The sequence below is a fragment of the Trachypithecus francoisi genome, unplaced genomic scaffold, assembly GCF_009764315.1.
Source record: "Trachypithecus francoisi isolate TF-2019V2 unplaced genomic scaffold, Tfra_2.0 Lachesis_group0, whole genome shotgun sequence".
Classification (NCBI taxonomy): domain Eukaryota; kingdom Metazoa; phylum Chordata; class Mammalia; order Primates; family Cercopithecidae; genus Trachypithecus; species Trachypithecus francoisi.
In genome coordinates, this window is record NW_022681453.1 from 193296556 (window position 1) to 193315769 (window position 19214).

At 42.0% G+C, this 19214-nt stretch overlaps 1 protein-coding gene across 1 annotated transcript in view; it reads right to left on the reverse strand.

Moving 5' to 3' along the window:
* The window catches only part of LSG1 (large 60S subunit nuclear export GTPase 1), a 29763-nt gene that overhangs the window by 5744 nt on the left and 4805 nt on the right, over positions 1–19214 (reverse strand). The window contains exons 3-11 of the mRNA XM_033213100.1: positions 17810–17930; positions 17565–17651; positions 16921–17007; positions 11932–11992; positions 10820–10996; positions 5949–6362; positions 4332–4433; positions 4102–4245; positions 1907–2030 (exon numbers count right to left, since the gene is read on the reverse strand). Coding sequence (XP_033068991.1) covers positions 1907–2030; positions 4102–4245; positions 4332–4433; positions 5949–6362; positions 10820–10996; positions 11932–11992; positions 16921–17007; positions 17565–17651; positions 17810–17930 — 1317 coding nt within the window. The remainder of the gene's footprint in view (positions 1–1906; positions 2031–4101; positions 4246–4331; positions 4434–5948; positions 6363–10819; positions 10997–11931; positions 11993–16920; positions 17008–17564; positions 17652–17809; positions 17931–19214) is intronic.

Here is a 19214-nt window from a genome sequence, read left to right on the forward strand (position 1 = left end):
GCCTCCCAAAGTGCTGGGATTGCAGGCGTGAGCCACCACACCCAGCCTCTTTATTTTAAACATTTATTCATGGAGGCTACCTGTAGGAGAATGCTACACTGTCAATACTACTTGCAAAACAGAAAGCAACAGATGAAGTTTTCTTATTGAATGATGTACCCACACTTTTTCCCCAGTAAGATCCCTTTAACACTAACTCAGTCAGAAGGCAGCAAAACAGTGTTAAGAATATGGCTTCAGCAGACAGGCTGCGTTCCAAACTCAGCCCCTCACATACTAGCTGTCGACTGGCGTTTCCAGTTTAGAAGAAAACAGTTAGAATCCTAATTCACACGATACACAAAAATAAATTTAGGCAGATTAAAAATCTAAATGTTAAAAAAGTAAATATTACAGGAAGATAGTTTTATCTTTTTGGGATGCAGAAGACCTTCCCAAGTAAAACACCAAACCCAGGCAAACCAAAAAGGAAAAATATAGTCTGTTAAAATTGTCAACTTCTTTGGGGGCCAAAGAAACCATAATTAATGCTGGAAAAAAATGTGTAGCACATATAACAACGAACTTCTACAAATCATTAAGACAGAACCATATATAGGAAAATGCGATTCCCAGAAGAAACATAAATAGTCACAAAACATTTGGAAAGATGCTCAACTTTACTAGTAATTAAAGAAATACAAAGTAAAATGAGAGTAATCTGGCAATATCTTTGAACATTTACTGTCGAGGTTTTCTTCGATATGGACCTGCAGATAGTGAACTCAGCAACTGTGCGTGTGGCCATTTGTTTTTACACGCTGGCTTTTTCCTTACTCTGATTCTATCAGGCAGCATTAGATGAAACATCTTAAAAGACTCACATTATTTTCAGTGTTATCGGAAGTACAATCAGACCGAAAGTTTGGTGGAAGTCCACCTTTCTGCATTTTCAGGCTAACATCCTAGAGGGAGATCTCACCCAGGCTATTCCACTGACCAGCCACCTCACCTTGGGTCAGCTTGGGCTCTGGGTTCAGATTCTTCTTCTTAAAAGCAGGGGCTAGGAGGTGAGGTAATCTCTAAGGTCTTTTCTTGTTCTATGACTCTAATGAGAATAGTCTTACCACAAGTGTTTAGTATTTATCCTCTTTAGAGTCTTTAAGTTCAAGGTTTAAGTGTGATTCCTATCAAATCACCTTCCACCTTTCTCTGCCAGTAAATACTCGAATAAGCTGAACTCCTTCCCAGCCAGTGGCAATCCCCTTCAAGGCAAGCCACACACGCACAGAAATGTTTCGCACGCTGCTATTTTTTTTTTTTTTTTTTGGGTAGACACAAGGTTCTCCAGGCCACCTTTAAAGTTTACATTTAAGGCAAGAAATCATAGGTCCTCATGTGGAACTGGGATAAAACATGGAGGTGGGAGAGCTGTGGTCTCATTTTAATGTCAAATAAGTTTACAGGGGTTGATGGGAGAGGAAGGAGGATGCTTTGTGCCCCTGTCCTAACCAAGCTCCACTCTGTCCCCGTCTCTGAGGGGTCTCCCTTCTGGTGCTCCCCTCCTAACTCTCCTGTCTCGCTGTGGTGCGCGTATTCATTTTCTTCCACACATCCCCTTTCTTCTTGTTTGGGATAAGACTCCAGAAAGAGCCAACACAGCCTCCGATGAGAACCCCTGTGCCTGCACGTGGGTACCATCAAAGCAGCAAATGTCCTAAAAGCTTTTTGCACTGTAGGTTACTTCGTAGGCAAGGCCCGCAGAGACAAAAACATTAACCCTGGAAGATGACTTGAAAAATGCTAAAGAAATATGATAAATTTATATCTTTGCAGAATAACATTTCTAGTACCATTACTATTCTTATTTCTATTCATTAGCTATACTGTTGTTTTTGTTCACGTTTTCTAATGAATCACAACTTACATCCATAAGCTGTTAACAGTTCTTCTGATGTTGGAGGTCGGTGGGGATCTTCATCTTCTCTAGGCTTTATGATGTTAATGCCATAGGTAGCTTCTAAAACATGTCTTGGAATATTCTGGCAAATGTAGCTTGTCAGGGAATCCACTCTCTTGAACGGACTCCCTCCTCCCCAAGGCACATGAAACATGCCTCTCAGAGCATGGCACTTCATCACTTGTATGATGAACACTCTTTCTCCTCTCCAAAGGAAGAGTATAGTTATTAATTTTAAAAGACTCAGTTGTTTTTTTTTTCCTTTTAAACAAGGCCTTAAGCTCCCACGACTCTTCCATATGAATTATTTTAAAATAATAATTTAAAATATCTCTGAAACTGACTTTAAAGATGACACATTTTTAAACTGAAAAGGAGATTATGCATTTGTGATTCTAATGTAGAGATAAAGCAAGGGGAGTCTGTTTCTAATGTCTACAATTATGCAGGATTACTTTTCCTCCTTTGTCTAATCTCTCATAGTTTGTCTGAATTTTCCTTAAGCCACTAACAATATTCTACTTGTACTACAGTTACAGTTATTCACATACATACCTCACGTGTCCCTAATAAATTGATGCTTTGTATAGGGCAGTAGCCATCTCTATTTATGCCCTATCTTCCACAGTACCTAACCTAAGGCTACCTGCAATAAATAATTCATGTCTCACTATTAATTTACTGAGAAACTTAAAAGGCCGGGCTCACGCCTGTAATCCCAGCACTTTGGGAGGTCAAGGCAGGCGATTATTTGAGGTCAAGAGTTTGAGAGCAGCCTGGTCAGCATGGTGAAACCCCATCTCCACTGAACAACAACAGAAAATTACCTGGGCGTGGTGGTGCACACCTGCAATCCCAGCTACTCAGGAGGCTGAGACAGGAAAATTGCTGGAACCCAGGAGGTGGAGGTTGCAGAGAGCTGAGATCGCACCACTACACTCTAGCCTGGGTGACAGAGTGAGACTCCATCTCAAAAATAAAAAAAGCTATATATACTTTTTCATACATATGTATCTATGAATAAGCTGTGGCCTTAAGTGTAGTTATGAAGGAAATTTTACCCTACTTACAAGCCAGCGGATTAGTGTGCCAATTTCATGAAGTCTCCTGTTTTCTGCTAGTATCTACAGAACAGTAACAGGCTAACTTGTTAGCTTGTAAGTACAGTAAAATCTCAGACCTTGCGCAGTTTTTTTTTTCTTTCGTTTTCTTTTTTCTTCAAGAGTCTCACTTTGGCGCCGAGGCTGGAGGGTAGTGGCACCACCTCAGCTCACTGCAACCTCCGCCTCCCAGGTTCAAGGGATTCTCATGCTTCAGCCTCCTGAGTAGCTGGGACTACAGGTGTGCACCACCACGCCCGGCTAATTTTTGTATTTTTAGTAGAGACAGAGTTTTGCCATGTTGGCCAGGCTGGTCTCAAATACCCGGCCTCAAGTGATCCGCCCACCACGACCTCCCCAAGTGTTGGGGTTACAGGCATGAACCACCATACCTGGCCCCTGCATAGTTCTTAACAAATCCATCTTTGAGTCCTTTTTTCATGCCGGGCACTGTCCTAGATGCTTTACCTAAGTTAATTCATTATGCTGCTGAGAGGTAGCAGAGTTCCTAATTTACTGCTTACTAGCTGTAAGAGCTTAGATAAATTATTTAACTTCTCTGTGCCTCAGTCTCCTCAAGTTTGAGGGAACGGGAATAACAGCAGTATCTGCCTTAAGGGTTGCTTTTTGAGGATTAAAAGATATTTGGTTAGGGTTTAGAAAAGCACATAGCAAGTATTCAATATATGTTAGCTATATTGATTAAATATAATCAACCGTGAGACAGATGCTTTTCCCCCACTTAGAGAAAAAGGAAGTATTTGGGAAGGTTAAGCAAGTTTTCCAAGGTCACTCACATGGTTACATGGCATTGTTAAATAGGTTTGAAACTTGGAACCGAGTATCTGAAACCTGGATTCTCCCATTTCTTCAAGGCTACACTGCGGAAATCAGGAAATGAGGTTCCGATTTGGAAGTTCTCATGCTATCACAGTTTAAACTTGTGCAGATCACTAGTATTTTAAATTCTTCATCAAATCAGAATCTCTCGAATGCCCACATTAAACCTGAAGCCCTAATATGCACGTAATAACTAGAGTGTTTCCAAAGCAGAAAGGATATTAATGATACAGGTGGAACATGATCTCTCATCTGATCAATTGGGAGGATTCCGCTGCAAGTCATTTCGGCCTTGGTAGACACGAAAGACGGCATCACCAAGCCAGGACAGTCACACAGGCAGAGACCAGGCTCCACGTAGAGAGTCTGGAAGACAAGAGTTTTGAGCTGGGTACACAATAGATGAAAGGAAGAAACAGCTGCACACGAGTGGCAAGGAACCACAAAAATACCTGAAAGTGCTTCGTGTGACCCGGTGTGGCAGACACAGATACTTTCTTGTTGCCCATGATGGTATTGATTGTTGAACTCTTACCAACATTAGGGTAGCCCACCTAGAAGAGACTCAGAAGTTACCAAATAGTAAAACAGTGCATCTATCAGAAGACTCAAAGATAGGACACAGATGATGGCAAGACTAGCATTAAGCGTCCGGTTACTCTGAAAATTATTTGAAATCCATGCTCTCTGTATTTGCTGAGACATCTTTTTTCTCCTGTGGTGTGGGTATATTTATTCAGACATGTCTCCAGGGACAAATGGTCAGGCTATGTACATTTTCATTTTATAGGTTTTGCTGTTAACAGCAGCTGCTACAGAACATTGCATCCCCTTGTCCCCAGCCTTCCCTCACTGCCCCATCTACAGACAGTGGTTTCCATCGCATCTTCCACACTGGGTGAGGCTGATCGGATGGACATTTGAATAATCACAACACACAATTATTTTTAATTTTCAGTCATTTTTAGTTAAAGCCAAGCAGAATGTCTGGCATGTGGCAGGTGATCAATAAGTGTTTGCAGAATTTCTAGAGTAAGAAATTCAGAAAATGAGGGAGGATGCTCAGTTTTTCCATAAATGTGAGAAAACATGTAGAGAAGCTGAACTTTCTGATACGAATTTTTAGCAACAATATAAAGAATGAAGCTTTAAAGCTTAGAGGCATTATAAGCGATTTCCCCAGTGTTCCTGACAAGTTAGTTCTAGTGCTGAAGTGGGAATCACACCTGGGTCTGTCTGATTCCACAGGCAGCTCTTTTAACTACACTGTAAGATGCTAATCTACTTTAGTCATTTTAAACAGGCATTTTGGGGCAGGGGGTTGGGGCAGGAGAGAAGGGGGCTCAAAACTAATTAGGATTAGCTATACTGAGCATGTAACTGAAAAGCTACAAGATGTTAAACGTGCCATGATCTCCTTTCCCTCACTGTTATATTCTGGATAGATCTGTATAATAAATACCTTCTCTAACATCTCACATCTCCTTAGCTAAGGATGGGGCCATCTAGAGCCATGCTGCAGCCCCTCGGGGTTTGCGCACTTCCGCAGGCAGCCACGTCTGGAATTAGCGTATATAAAGCTGGGGATGTGACCTAATTTCCCCTATCTACTATGCGGTGTTTATGCAACCAATGCATTTGTCATATTTTGTCCAGCCCCAAGATGCTGGGATTCTCCCTATTAAGCATCTGAACATTTACAGCGTAAGCTGGCAAGGATCACAGGGTGCCCAAAGAACACTGGGCTGAAGTCTGAAGACAACCTTAACATCTCTCTCATTCTGCTCTCTCGGTACTTCACACGGCAGAAAAAGCTGAACTGAAAGGAGACTGGAGAATACATTTAATGTGAATAGGTATGTTACAATATAAGCCTTGAGGAAGTTGATTCCTTTGAGTTGGGCCCTGTCTATCCTACTGCCTAATCCCGTGATGCCAGTGGGCAACAAGAAGGCAATGTTCCCTATGATGCCGGAAGCCGGGTTAGTCTCTGGGGTCGTGTAGCTACTGAAAAAATGGGGATTAAAGACAATCATGCGGCAACAATGTTATGACGTATGTCATCTTACCAGTCCGATTGTAAGTTGCCCATCTTTCACCTTTCTCCCGGCATGTAGTTCCTTGAAGAGCTCTAGTAACTCCTGCTTGGATACTAGATGGCTAAAATTGTGTATCTGCCTCTTCTGTGGGGTTTTCCTGCTCTGAGCCTCAGAATCTGCAGCAGAGCTTTCCTTCCAGTCCTGGCCACGGTCCTCTTCCTCGGGACCGTCTTCTTCTGAGCATGTCTGCCAGTCATCTTCCTCCTCCTCTGGACAGTCCTCATACTCACTGTCATCTTCATCAGTTGTGGGATTTTCACTAAGTGAAGGAGAATCCCTGGCTGGGAGATGTTCAGTCTCACTGTGAGAAATTTCAGCCTCGTCAAAACTGGAGTGTTCAAACTCAGTTGTGTTGCTTTGTCTATCATCTTTGCTTGCCTCTTCCTGATAAAATAATAGAAACGCTCAGAAATACGTAACTGCAGTTTCTACTCTAGTCAAAATACTTAATAAGTTGATTATGTAAGATGGACAGAGGACGGCTGGGCATGGTGGCTCACACCTATAATCCCAGCACTTTGGGAGGCTGAGGTGCACAGATAATTTGAGGTCAGGAGTTTGAGACCAGCCTGGCCAACATGGTAAAACCCTGGCTCCACTAAAAATGCAAAAATTAGCCAGGTGTGGTAGTGCACACCTGTAATCCCAGCTACTCGGGAGGCTGAGGCAGGACAACTGCTTGAATCTGAGAGGCAGAGGTTGCAATGAGCCAAGATGGTGCCATTGCACTCTAGCCTGGGCGACAGACAAGGCTCTGTCTCAAAAAAAAAAAAAAGATGAACAGAGGACAAGCAAAGTTCGATGGAGATGGAAAGGTGAATATAGACAGGAGACAAGCAAATTTCGATGGAGATGGAAAGGTGAATATAGGCAGAAGACAAGCAAAGTTCGATGGAGATGGAAAGGTGAATATAGGGAGGAGACAATGAAAGCCTTTCAGTGCCATGACAGACAACCATCGAGGGTGGCGCCCTCTTGGAGGGGAGGAGAATTGGACCTTCCCTTCACTTTTTACTTTCTATGTTTCTATACTATTTGAACTCTGTATAAAGAACATGTATTACTTTTATAATTTAAAATAATTCTTTAGGCCGGGTGCGATGGCTCACACCTGTAATCTCAGCACTTGGGTAGCTGAGGTGGGAGGATCGCTCAAGGCCAGGAATTCAAAACCAGTCTGGGCAACACAGCAAGACTGGGTCTCTACAAAAACAAAAGAAAACAAGAACAACAACAACAAAACTCTTCAAAGACAGCAAGGGGAAAAGCTTATGTTAAACTGAACTATTTGGCAGTACATTATTTTGCAATGGGCTGCACAATAAAATGAAGCATGTCTCAGGAACAAGAACACATTTAACATACTCTTCTCTGCACAAAGCAAGGGCAGACTTTGCCATTTGCAGTTCATTTTACATTTGTATTTTTAAAGACGGTGGTTGGCATGTTTAAAAAAATCTGCTATTCTCTCAGAATTGCTTTTAGAAGTCAAAGCACCGTGGAGCACACACAGATCACCGTGTGTGAAATGCGGCAGCAAAAGTCAACTCCACGTGTGGAAATTATTTAGTGATGACAGATTCCCTTTGGAAAGCAAAAGGTAAAAATCATTTACTACTCATGGGTGTGTTAATTCTTCTGAATCCCTCTTGACAACAAAGCAGAAATAAGGGTGAATTTGTTGGGACTTCAAAGTAATGGAAATCTTGTATCATTTCCAAGTAATTTGGTTAGAATAATTAACAGTCACAGAAGAGGACACAATGAACCCAGCCAAACATGTATCTTAAATCTCAAGAAAGCAGAAAGAAAACAAAATGTCAAGAAAAATAGGTATGATTTCACTATCAAGCCTGGCAAATCAAAAAGAAACCGGGCTTATGAGAGAAATACAGAAGCGGAAGCAATTTCTAGGGTAAATGAGCAGTGAACGTAAAGAAGTCAGCGTCCTCACTGTGGGCTCTTTTGGGTCATTTTCAAACATGAAAGTAGCATGAAAATGAGAATGTGAACTGAACATGAACGTGCAGTAGAAAAACTACAGCGGGGAGCAGTTCAGCTTCAGGAAAAGGACTAAAGACAAGCAAAGGACTTTGCCATAATTATGTTAAAAATTAAAAGAAAGAAGGAAAAAGTCAATCTTTTGGGGAGCACAGTGCAATTCCAAGGTGACCGAAGGAAACCAGAGATACTCAACTCAGAACTGGGCTGTGCCTTTTGAAAAACGTCACATTTTTTCAGAACATTCACATTTTTCAAACAACTGAAATTGAACAACTGTAGAAGATGAACCAACCTTTCAGGCAAGAAAACAGTGAAAACAGTGAATATCAAGCTCCTTCTAGTACTTCTGTAGTTTGATACCCAAATTACAGATATTAGTAACGAGTTACAAGTGAGACTTCACAACCTGAGAAATCATAGATAACAGCAGAGAGTCCAGAGAACTTGGGAGAAGCAAATGGCGCCTACGTCTTAAAAAGGAGGAAACAAAATCTTCCATAAACTGTACACTGCTAAGCCAGACACTGACATTAAAACAATTCCACAAGTGACCTGGTGAGCCCTAAAAATAAGACAGTCATCAACAGGAGGTAGTAAGAGTTCCCTGAAAACTGATTATGCAAAAAATTTCATTTCCCTTTGTTATCTACTGCTTGGTTAGTAAATCAAGAAGGCCACAGATGCAGAAACTCATCTCTTCCATTTTTGGTAGGGTTACTGCATGAGGGCAGAGCAATATGATGGTAATTATCTATTTTAAAACTTCAGCAAGACACTGACTTCCAGGAAAGATTGGAAACAACAGAAATAATGGTTTAACAGGGCAAACTATTCTTCTATCTAACAATGGTGAGTATCTACACTTACTGCCGAGGAGATTAACAATGGTGAGTATCTATACTCACTGCCGAGAAGATTAAATGAGTAAAATACATAAAGTGTTTAGAATGGTGGTGTCTGGTAAAGACTATGTTTTTATTAACTTATTAATTTTATGGGTTAGTTTTAATTAATTATAGTAATAATTATTATCGGTATATTCTTGTGACTACATCTATATTCACATAAAAACGCTTGGCACAGAGTGCTGCTAGTAAGTCCACAAAAGGTCACAGAGTTGTATCCCTTGTCCTAGCCTGTTCAACGATGTTATCAATGACATGACAATTCACAGCTAGAAGGCGACGAAATGCTAACTGTACACTCTAAAATGAACTCTACCTTGGTACTAAGCCATCAACATATTTAAAAGGAACAGTACTCTCCTAAGTTGAAATAAAACAGAACAAATATCTTTCTCTCCATGTAAAGATGGGATGAGGTTTGCTTAGTAAGTCTTTTTTTATTTTTTTGATATTTGAGGGATTCGGTTGCTCACAGGTTCAATGAGCCAAGAGCAAACAGCTTCTGAAAGGAGATGAACTAACAGAAACTGAATTAATGTGAATATCCTGATCACAAGAAATATGAATGCTCGGTATACGCCCTAGGCAAACACCACCTGGAATAATGTATTCAATTAGGTGTGGCCAGTTTTGCCTGCAGTCCTGACGCAAGAAGACAGGCACCCAGGATGGGCGTCCTGGAGCTGGTGTCTGTGAGAGCTGAAAATGCACAGCTGCAGGAGAGAACCGAAGGGACAAAGAGTCCTCAGATCAAAGGGTAGGGTGGCTGACTTCATTCCACTGAATGGAAGAACTTTCTACATTTAGAGGTAAAAAGAAATGAGTTACCTGGTCTCGAGCATCCTGTCGCTTAAAGTAGTCAAAGAGAAATATGCAACTGTTTGATACGGAGGTGGAGGAAGAAACTCCTTTACACAGTTAGAGGTGAGAGTTTATACAATGAGCTCACGGAGGGGAGGGTGCTGTATTCATAACCCAGCTCAACACACACTCCACAGTCAATAGATGCCTGATAAACAGAGAGAGGAGAAAAGGACAGGGAAAAAGACAGTACTTCTTAAGTCTCTCCATCTCTACGATCCTAATTCCTAATTTCGTTTCATAGTTGGTATTATGATGATGATTTTTTTTTTTTGAGACAGAGTTTCGCTCTTGTTGCCCAGACTGGAGTGTAATGGCGCGATCTCGGTTCACTACAAGCTCCACCTCCCAGGTTCAAGCAATTCTCCTGCCTCAGCCTCCCGAGTAGCTGGGATTACAGGCACCCGCCACCATGCCCGGCTAATGTTGTATTTTTAGTAGAGATGGGGTTTCTCCATGTCAGTAAGGCTGGTTTCAAATTCCCAACCTCAGGTGATCCACACCCCTCGGCTTCCCAAAGTGCTGGGATTACAGGAGTGAGCCATGGCGCCTGGCCCTCTTATAGATATTATTTTATTCAAAAGTAAAAATAAAGCCCAAACTACTTTTGCAAAATATGGGCTAAAAGATAATGTGGTATATCTTAATTTAGGGTTAGTTTCTCTGTTTTCAGAACAAAGTCGAAAGAGATTCTAATCAAGTCCTGAGAACTGACTACATCCTTCAGTTGTACCCTTGTGTTCTGACTTCTCTTAAAAGCAGTTACAGGGTCATTGTGGAACTTCCTATACAACTTCCTGTCTACAACCTTTAAAAAAAATTATACAATTATACAAAAATAATACAGCTAATATCAGTGTGTAACAACACTGGCGATGTCAGACTGTCCGACAACCAGAGAGAAAGTAACTTTGTGATTCACTTTCTGTAGGTCATCCGAATCCAGCACACAGGGGAAAAACTCTAATTCCCACAAATTTCCAGTAAGAGTAAACAAAACACAAATGAAGCACATTATGAGAAATCAAAATCCTCCTTTGAAACCCAACCTGTAAAAGTCCCTCAGGTTACCTCAGAGTCACCATTCAGGTGAATGGCTCTGGCCAATGCTGACCAGAAAATAACCTTCACATCTTCGTTTTCAAAGTACGTGGCCCAGGCACTCCGCTGCTTAGCAGTCAGCAAGTCTGCCTTGTTGATCAGAATCACGTTCTCCTTACTGGCATCGGTTTCTTTCACATAACATTCCTAAGCAAGATAAAGAGATTTAGAAAGACCTCTTCAAACAACTAAAAAATGAGGCTAATCATATTGAAGATCCCAACACAAGTTTTTACTGCCCCCAGTTTTAAATCATTTCCTAATTTAAACAGTTTTAATCACGACGCATTATACTAATCCTTTCAGTAAGCTTTGAAAAGAAGTTCCGCCATTAATATTTTTGTTATGCACCAGCAGATTTAAAAATAATCTGGGCCAGGCATGGGGGCTCATGCCTGTAATTCCAGCACTTTGGGAGACGGAGGAGGGAGGATTGCTTGAGCCCAGGAGTTCGAGACCAGCCTGGGCAACATGGCAAGTCTCTACAAAAAATTAGATATGTAAGATAGTAATAAACAAACAAACAAACAATATGTATTACGGTTCTCAAAAAGAAATATGAATACCTCACATATTATACAATATTTTGTTAACGACCCCAAAGCTGTATTACGTCATTTCATGGGATTCTCACACGTTAGTTATTAGCACCTGTGGTGTTTCATAAACTTAGTTCACTTGTAAAACACCACAGGGAGTCATAACTAAAGTGTGAGGAGAGAGAACTTTATGGGATGAATTAAAAAGTGAAGTGACCGGCAATATGCTAAAATAAATAAAATACTATTTCCACTGGTGTTTCCTGAAAAATGGGAAACCAGCAAATGCCTTAAGTGGCTTCTAAACTAAAAGCTAGAAAGCTCATTTAAGTGTCTGTGCCTTCCTGCAGATGGAAATCATTGTTTGAGAAAACATCTGTCTCAACAGTGGCATCATGCAAGCTCCCGACCTTGGAAGGAGGGAAGGCCTCATTAACAAAGCCAGAGCGGGCACAATGTGTGCCTACAGTCACTGCTGAGTGATGTGGTCCTCTCACAGCTACTCAAAGGACTGATGTTTGAATTTTGTCAAACTTGACTTACCAAATCCTCACATCTAAACAGGAGTGGGTTTCGAGCATCTACTATCTGGACCACGATGTCACTGAAACACAAACACGAGACAGACCGATCAGTGTGAGGTGAAAGGGATCTTCCTAACCACACATTAATGGCCAGAGTAGCAAACACCTGCAGGATATTAAGCACTGGACATCTATTAATTTTTAAGGTATAATTACTCCCGGTTTATACACGAGTGACTTAAGGCTCAGGGCAGTTAAGTCACTTGCCCAAGGCCACCAGCTAATAAGTAACACAGCTAGAATGGGAACCCAGGCAGCCTGGACCAGAGGTGATGCTCTTAATCATAACGTGCTATTGCTCTCATACAGCCTAGAGAGGTTCGGATGATGTTTCATTGCTAAGACATCCACCGTACTTCTATTCAACTCTCCTGGTGAGATAAAAGAGTATTCCAAACACTTCACTCCAAGGTGAAGTCTACTAAATATTCAATCCCTAATCTGCACTCATGTTAAAGCCTCAAAAGAAAAGTAGTAAATCAGTTGCTGACAGCTGCCACTATTGAAGCTAGTATCTTATTTAAACCCAGGAATAACAAAGAAGTAAGCATATTTTTGGCAAACTTATCCAAAATTTTTGGCAAAATTATCCACCAATTCCAACAATGTATTTAAATGGCAAAAAGACAAAATAGGAACGTATTAACTTAGGTTGCCCAGCTGAAGCAGGAATGGCAAGTCCAACTTCTTCTATCACATATAAGAAGGTACAGCAATAAGACAACTTACTGCAGCTGGTGCAAGCCCCTCAAATCCCTCACAAATATAGTGGGGACTACAGGTGTCCAGCACGGCAAGGAGAAAAAAAAATTCCCTTCTCTGGGAGGCTCCTCCCTTCCTTCAGCCTCTGAGCTAGATGTTATAAAGGCCCACCGTGACTGCTGCTGGAAGGAAATAAGCTACAGATGCATGACTACCTCATGGCAGAGTCTCCCCAAAACCCTTATTCTGTTAATCAGCCTTTTCTGAGGCAACTTTGCAAATATGCTAAATTCCAAGGAATTAAGGTTACCAATTAGGACACTCTTTTGACAATTAAAAGTGAATTTTCTTTTAGAATAGTTAAAATGTCAGCATAATCCTGTGACACAAAGGAACTCACAGACTTGCTAATTTTGGACAAACTGTTTTTTAAGTTCTCTAGTTAAGCTGGTTCTAGTATTTCCTTCTTTAAGGTAATAATGCACTTTCAAACTGGGTATTTAATAGTAAATGAAAAAATGATTACAAAAAAATGGACAAAGCCTAATCAACTAAAACCACAATGTCGACAAACATTATATCTACATACCGAACATGTAGGAAGAACAATCAGTTTAGAAACACCAGTAAGAAAAGACATTTCAAGACAGCTGCTTCATGTGCTGAGTGAGGATCAGAGCAAAGCACCAGCCATGTAGCAGGAAGGGTCTACGCAGCACAGTGGAAATGCCTTATCTTACTGGAAGACAGTGTTCCGCCCTCAGTGCCTCTGCAGTTTCCTGCATGTCAATGACATGTTATACATCTAATCTTTTCTGATAACTACTATTAGAAGTAAAGAGGCAGATGGCTTAGCCAGCCTGTTACCAAACAGGAGACATCTGCTGTGGAGAAGACATCAATAAATATTTCCCATTCAAAGATGGAGCGGCAGTCATTTTTAAGGAAATATTCCTATGTAACTCAGATCCCCTTTCATATACCTATATTCCTTGAGTTAGAAAACATGTTCTCTTATTTAAAAAAAGGAGAAAATCACATAACAAAAATAAGACAGCAAATCATACTGTAATCCAAACTGAAGCTAGAAGTTTCAACATGTACAGGCTCACTTGGGAAATTACTAGGACGGAAACAGTGTAAGAGAGGCTTCCTGTTAACCTGAACACAGATGGTTACCTCTGCTCCCTCTCAAAACCCACAAAAACAAAGGCTGAAACCCATTAGGATAAAAAGAACAGCAGCAACCAAATGTCAAACCAACAAGAAGCAAACCTGTTCGTGCCCCAGACTTCCAAGAAAGCCCAGGATTAGAAGCATCAGCTCTCTCTCTCAAGGCCAAGAATGCGGCCCGCGCCTGTAATCCGTCTGAACAGTGCGCTCGGAGGTTGGCTTCTCTGTTCCGTTCAGTGAGGCAACTGCAACCCACCACACAGCCCCCATCCCCCACCCCAATAGCAGAAGGCGAGCGTTTATTATGGAGAAAATGAACTTGAGAAGTTCCAGGACTGGGACCTCAGGCACAGGGAAAATGGGAAAGAGCTGCCAAAGTGCAAAAAGGGGAATTCAGCGTAAGCCTATGAAGATACTGAACTGTGAAGATGGCCAGCACCCTTGTATTATCCAACCTCCTGCCCCTTCCTGGCAGGAGATCATTCTTCTTTTTAAAAACTGACTGGAACCAGGCACAGTGGCTCATGCCTGTAATCCCAGCAGTTTGGGAGGCCAAGGCGGGTGGATCACCTGAGGTCAGTTTGAGACCAGCCTGACCAACGTGGAGAAACCCCATCTCTACTAAAAATACAAAATTAGCTGGGCGTGGTGGCACATGCCCGTAATCCCAGTTATTCGGGAGGCTGAGGCAGGAGAATCGCTTGAACCCGGGAGGCGGAGGTTGTGGTGAGCCGACATCACGCCATTGCACTCCAGCCTGGGCAACAAGAGCAAAACTCTGTCTCAAAAAACAAAACAAAACAAAACAAAACCACACACAAAACTGACTGGCTCTGGGGAAAAGACCTATAGATCTTAACATCTTGGAGTATTCCGACAAAACTGACCGGCCGGGCGCGGTGGCTCAAGCCTGTAATCCCAGCACTTTGGGAGGCCGAGACGGGCGGATCACGAGGTCAGGAGATCGAGACCATCCTGGCTAACACGGTGAAACCCCGTCTCTACTAAAAATACAAAAACTAGCCGGGCGAGGTGGCGGGCGCCTATAGTCCCAGCTACTCGGGAGCCTGAGGCAGGAGAATGGCGTAAACCCGGGAGGCGGAGCTTGCAGTGAGCTGAGATCCGGCCACTGCACTCCAGTCCGAGCGACAGAGCGAGACTCCGCCTCAAAAAAAAAAAAACTGACCCCTGCCCAGGCACCTTACGGTGAAGCTCACCAGTTGGCAAATTCCACTAAACAGGTAGGCCTGTCAACCAGCCTTGTAATGCTTTGTTCTTAAAGACAGGTAAACATCACTAGACACCTGAGGAAGGCCTCTTCTGTAAAAGTCAGAAACCAAAAGAAAAAGAAAAGGAACAGAGAAGAAAGATAGATCACATAGGAAGTAGGACAATATGTGAAAACAAAACAAAAACTGTAATTAAGTGTGAAGATGGAGGGTGCTGCCCTCAAGGTCCGGGCTGCAGTACTTCCACACTTGTTACCGTTTCTCTTTGGAAATGAGAAAACGGGCATTCTCAGGAGTACACAGCCTCAACTACCAAGGAGGCATCAAAGAGAAGGCTACTCTGCTCCACAGCAGTTCCCCAGGAGAATGACTGTGGGTCTTCCGAAGCCCTCCTCAAGCCTGAGTAAAAGGAGCCTGCATGGACCATAATCTGCAGAAAGCCTTTCCTTTCTTCCGCCTTAGAGATTTGCCTTGCTTCTGTGACCTCCCCACATCCCAGCCCACGAGCCCTTTCTACACCCCTAGAGGCAGAGAATGGGGGCATTCAAGTGACTTTAATTGTCATCACCCTAATAAGAAATGTAAGTGACTTTTACAAGTTTAGTCCAAGTATTGCTTTCTTTTTTGTTGAGAAGGAGTCTTGCTGTCACCCAGGCTGGAGTGCAGTGGTGCGATCTCAGCTCACTGCAACCTCCACCTCCTGGGTTCAAGCGATTCTCCTGCCTCAGCTTCCCAAGTAGTAACCAAGCTTGGCTAATGTTTGTATTTTTAGTAGGGACGGGGTTTCACCATGTTGCTCAGGCTGGTATCGAACTCCTGACCTCAAGTGATCAACCCGCCTCGACCTCCCAAAGTGCTGGGATTACAGGCGTGAGCCACCGGGCTGGGCCTGTTTTCTTATTAACAATATGCTAAATGTGATAAGGTTCTTTTCTGAGAATCCCAATTAAGGCATTCTGTTTCCTAGATTTCAAAGAAAACAAAAACCAGCCTGAAGGGTCCTTGTTGAAAAACATCATTTCAAATATAAGGTTCATTTATGGCATCCTTGAAAGTAATTCAGAAACTCTTTGAGGAAAACAAAAACCTCTTAACTACACCAAAGAGGTGAGATTAGAGACAGGTGATTCATCAACTTCCAACAATCAGGAATTCTCCTTAGTGTTACACGAAAAAGAATAAAAATCTCTCATTCTCAATTTATCAAAATCATTCTCTTCTTTTCAGAGCCCAATTAAAAAAAATAAAAACCACCCCGTGATTTCCTCAATACTTATCAACCTCTCCTTCCTCTGCTATGACTCAGCCCACTGCCTATCTGCCGCAGAGCAGGAACTCTACTGCCCTCTGTATTTTCCCACGTATGAAGTTCTCTGAGTGCAAGAACTGCATTTCATTCATGTGTGTGCCCCTGGTTCCTGGTGCTTTGCTTAGCATTTAGCTGAACATGGTGACAGTCGGCTGACATGAGCTTTGACATCTGCCTCTCCCCATAACATAGATGCTCTTTGCAGGCAGGAACTTAACTCTTTTTCGTACATATTTTCCACATTACCAGTAGAAACTAAATATACATTTGCTAAAATATCTATGTAGGTTCTTCAGAATTCATCTTACAGAAAATGTTCATTATTCTCACACACTTATCAACATATTCATCTAATAACAAAAAAATCTATACAAAATATACGGTAGTATCATACTGTGTTTTTATAGTAATTCTCAGTAACCCTCTGCATAGCTTAATTCCTCATACCCTGAGCCTATAAGCCTATATCAACATCCAAATCGAATATAACTTCACCACAATGTCTTTATTACACAAAAGAAAATGATGAATTCACCTTCTTTCAATGACTCTCCAGAGCTGGCGCCAAAAGTCCAAATTTCGTTCAAATGGAGTCAATATCAGCTTTTGTTCCTCTTCTAGCCTAGTTTTTGAATGAGAAGTTTATATCTTTGCCAGATTATAATAGACAATTTTTAGCAGTGTAAATGCTCAAATTCATTACATTAAAAATAAGTACGGTGCGCAAATATCCAGAGTCAAATTATTTTATATATTTCCTGCTGAGACACCATGAAAATACTATTTATTTAGACAATACTCCACCAGATTCAAAATTTATCCTGAAGCTATTTATGCCCTGGAAGTTTCCCTATCACACAAAGTCACTTCTTTCCCACACTCTTCCTGGAAAAATGTGCAGGCGAGCAGCGATCAACTCCAGGGCGCCCAATGGCCAAAGAAGGGAATGAAAGGAAAAGGCCTGGAGCAGCGCAGAGTAACCGACTCGCTGTCTGTGCAAGGACGCATATGCACCTAGCAATCTTGTTTCTGCACACATCCATTTGCACTTGTTAGCAGAATGCTACCATTTCCTTTTTAAAAGAATCAAAACTTCAAAATGCAAACGGCGGTGTAACCACACCAAATGTCTGAACTCGGGATTTCAAGGTAACTTGCCATAGAGTCTATGATACTCACCGGACAAGCTGGCGTCTCCATTCTAGAAAGTTATCTTTCTCTGCTTGTTTGAGTTCTTCTGGGGTAGTATTTTTGTTCCAGTTTGGTCTGAAACAATCATAGAAGGAAAAACATGCCTCATATAAGTAACCAAAATAAGATAGGGAATTTGGATCTAATAATGGTAGCTGAGAAAAAGAAGCAATTTAAAAAATGAATACTCAGCGGCCTGTATGTTGTGTGGCATTCTAAATTCTTCAGCTCACCTCCTCGGTATACACAAAAACTGTCGGTTTTCTTCATGGAGCTTCTTAATTCTCTGGCTCTCCTCAAAAGACAGTAGTCCAGTTCTAGCCTCAGCAGGCACAAACTTAATATTCAGTTTCTCTGTTCAAATAAAGAAAAGTACTATTACTTAAGAGGCAATGTAGATACAGAGTGTTTGGTCATATTGATAAACTTAGAAAACTAAAAATGAGAGCCTAAGACAACTTAAGCTTTTTTGATTAGATTCTTCTAGCCTTGGATGAATTATTATTCTCAAATGAAGTTTTATACCAAATAACTATCCAGAGTTACTACATTCTTTTTGACTGCCGCACAGTATTTCATACTGTGGCTATATCACATTTTCTCTACTACTGAACATTCAGTTTCCAAGTTTTCATTATTAAAATACAGCATCATCTGGGAGCTTGTTAAAAATGTAAATACAGCAGCTCTAACCCCCACTCACTGAATCAGACGCTCTAGAGTCTAGAGGATAGGGCCAGGAATCTGTCTTCAAGAGTTCTCCGGGCAATTCTGCTGCTCTGGGGTAGATGCTGAGAAGCAGAGGTGCTGGCTCATAGGATATGCAACTGTAAACTTGCTTTCTGGTTTTTTTTTTTTTTTTTTTTGAGATAGGGTCTCACTCTGTCACCTAGGCTGGAGTGAAGTGGTGCAGTCTCGGTTAACTGCAACCTCAAGCAATTCTCCCAACTCAGCCTCCTCAGTAGCTGGGACTAAAGGCCCACACCACCATGCCCGGCTGATTTTTTTGTTTTTAGTAGAGACAGGGTTTTGCCATGTTGGCCAGGATGGTCTCGAACTACTGACCTCAGGTGATACGCCCGTCTTGGCCTCCCAAAGTGCTGGGGTTACAGGCATGAGCCACTGTACCTGGCCTGCAACTGTCAACTTCTAACTGATACTGCCAAAACAAATCTTTCCAACTTCCCTCTCTACTGTCTCACCCCATAACCTAAGAACATACTACCATTAACCCAGATCCTTCTCACACGCACCCTTACACTTCTCTTTCCCTGCCACAGTCAAATATCTCAGAAGAATACAACTTGCTCATTCCTTGACTTCCTCACCTCCCACTTCCTGTTTCTCTAGATTCCAGCTGTGGCTCTATCACTCCACTAAAACTGTTCTCGCAGAGATTACTAATGACTTGAAGAAGAAAATAGCACCGGGATGGTGGCTCACGGATCCCAGCACTTTGGGAGGGCGAGGCAGGTGGATCACAAGGTCAGGAGTTTGAGACCAGCCTGGCCTACGTGGTGAAACCCCGTCTCTACTAAAAATACAAAAATTAGCCGGGTATGGTGGCACATGCCTGTAATCCCAGCTACTCAGGCGGCTGAGGCAGGAGAATCGGTTGAACCCGGGAGGCAGAGGTTG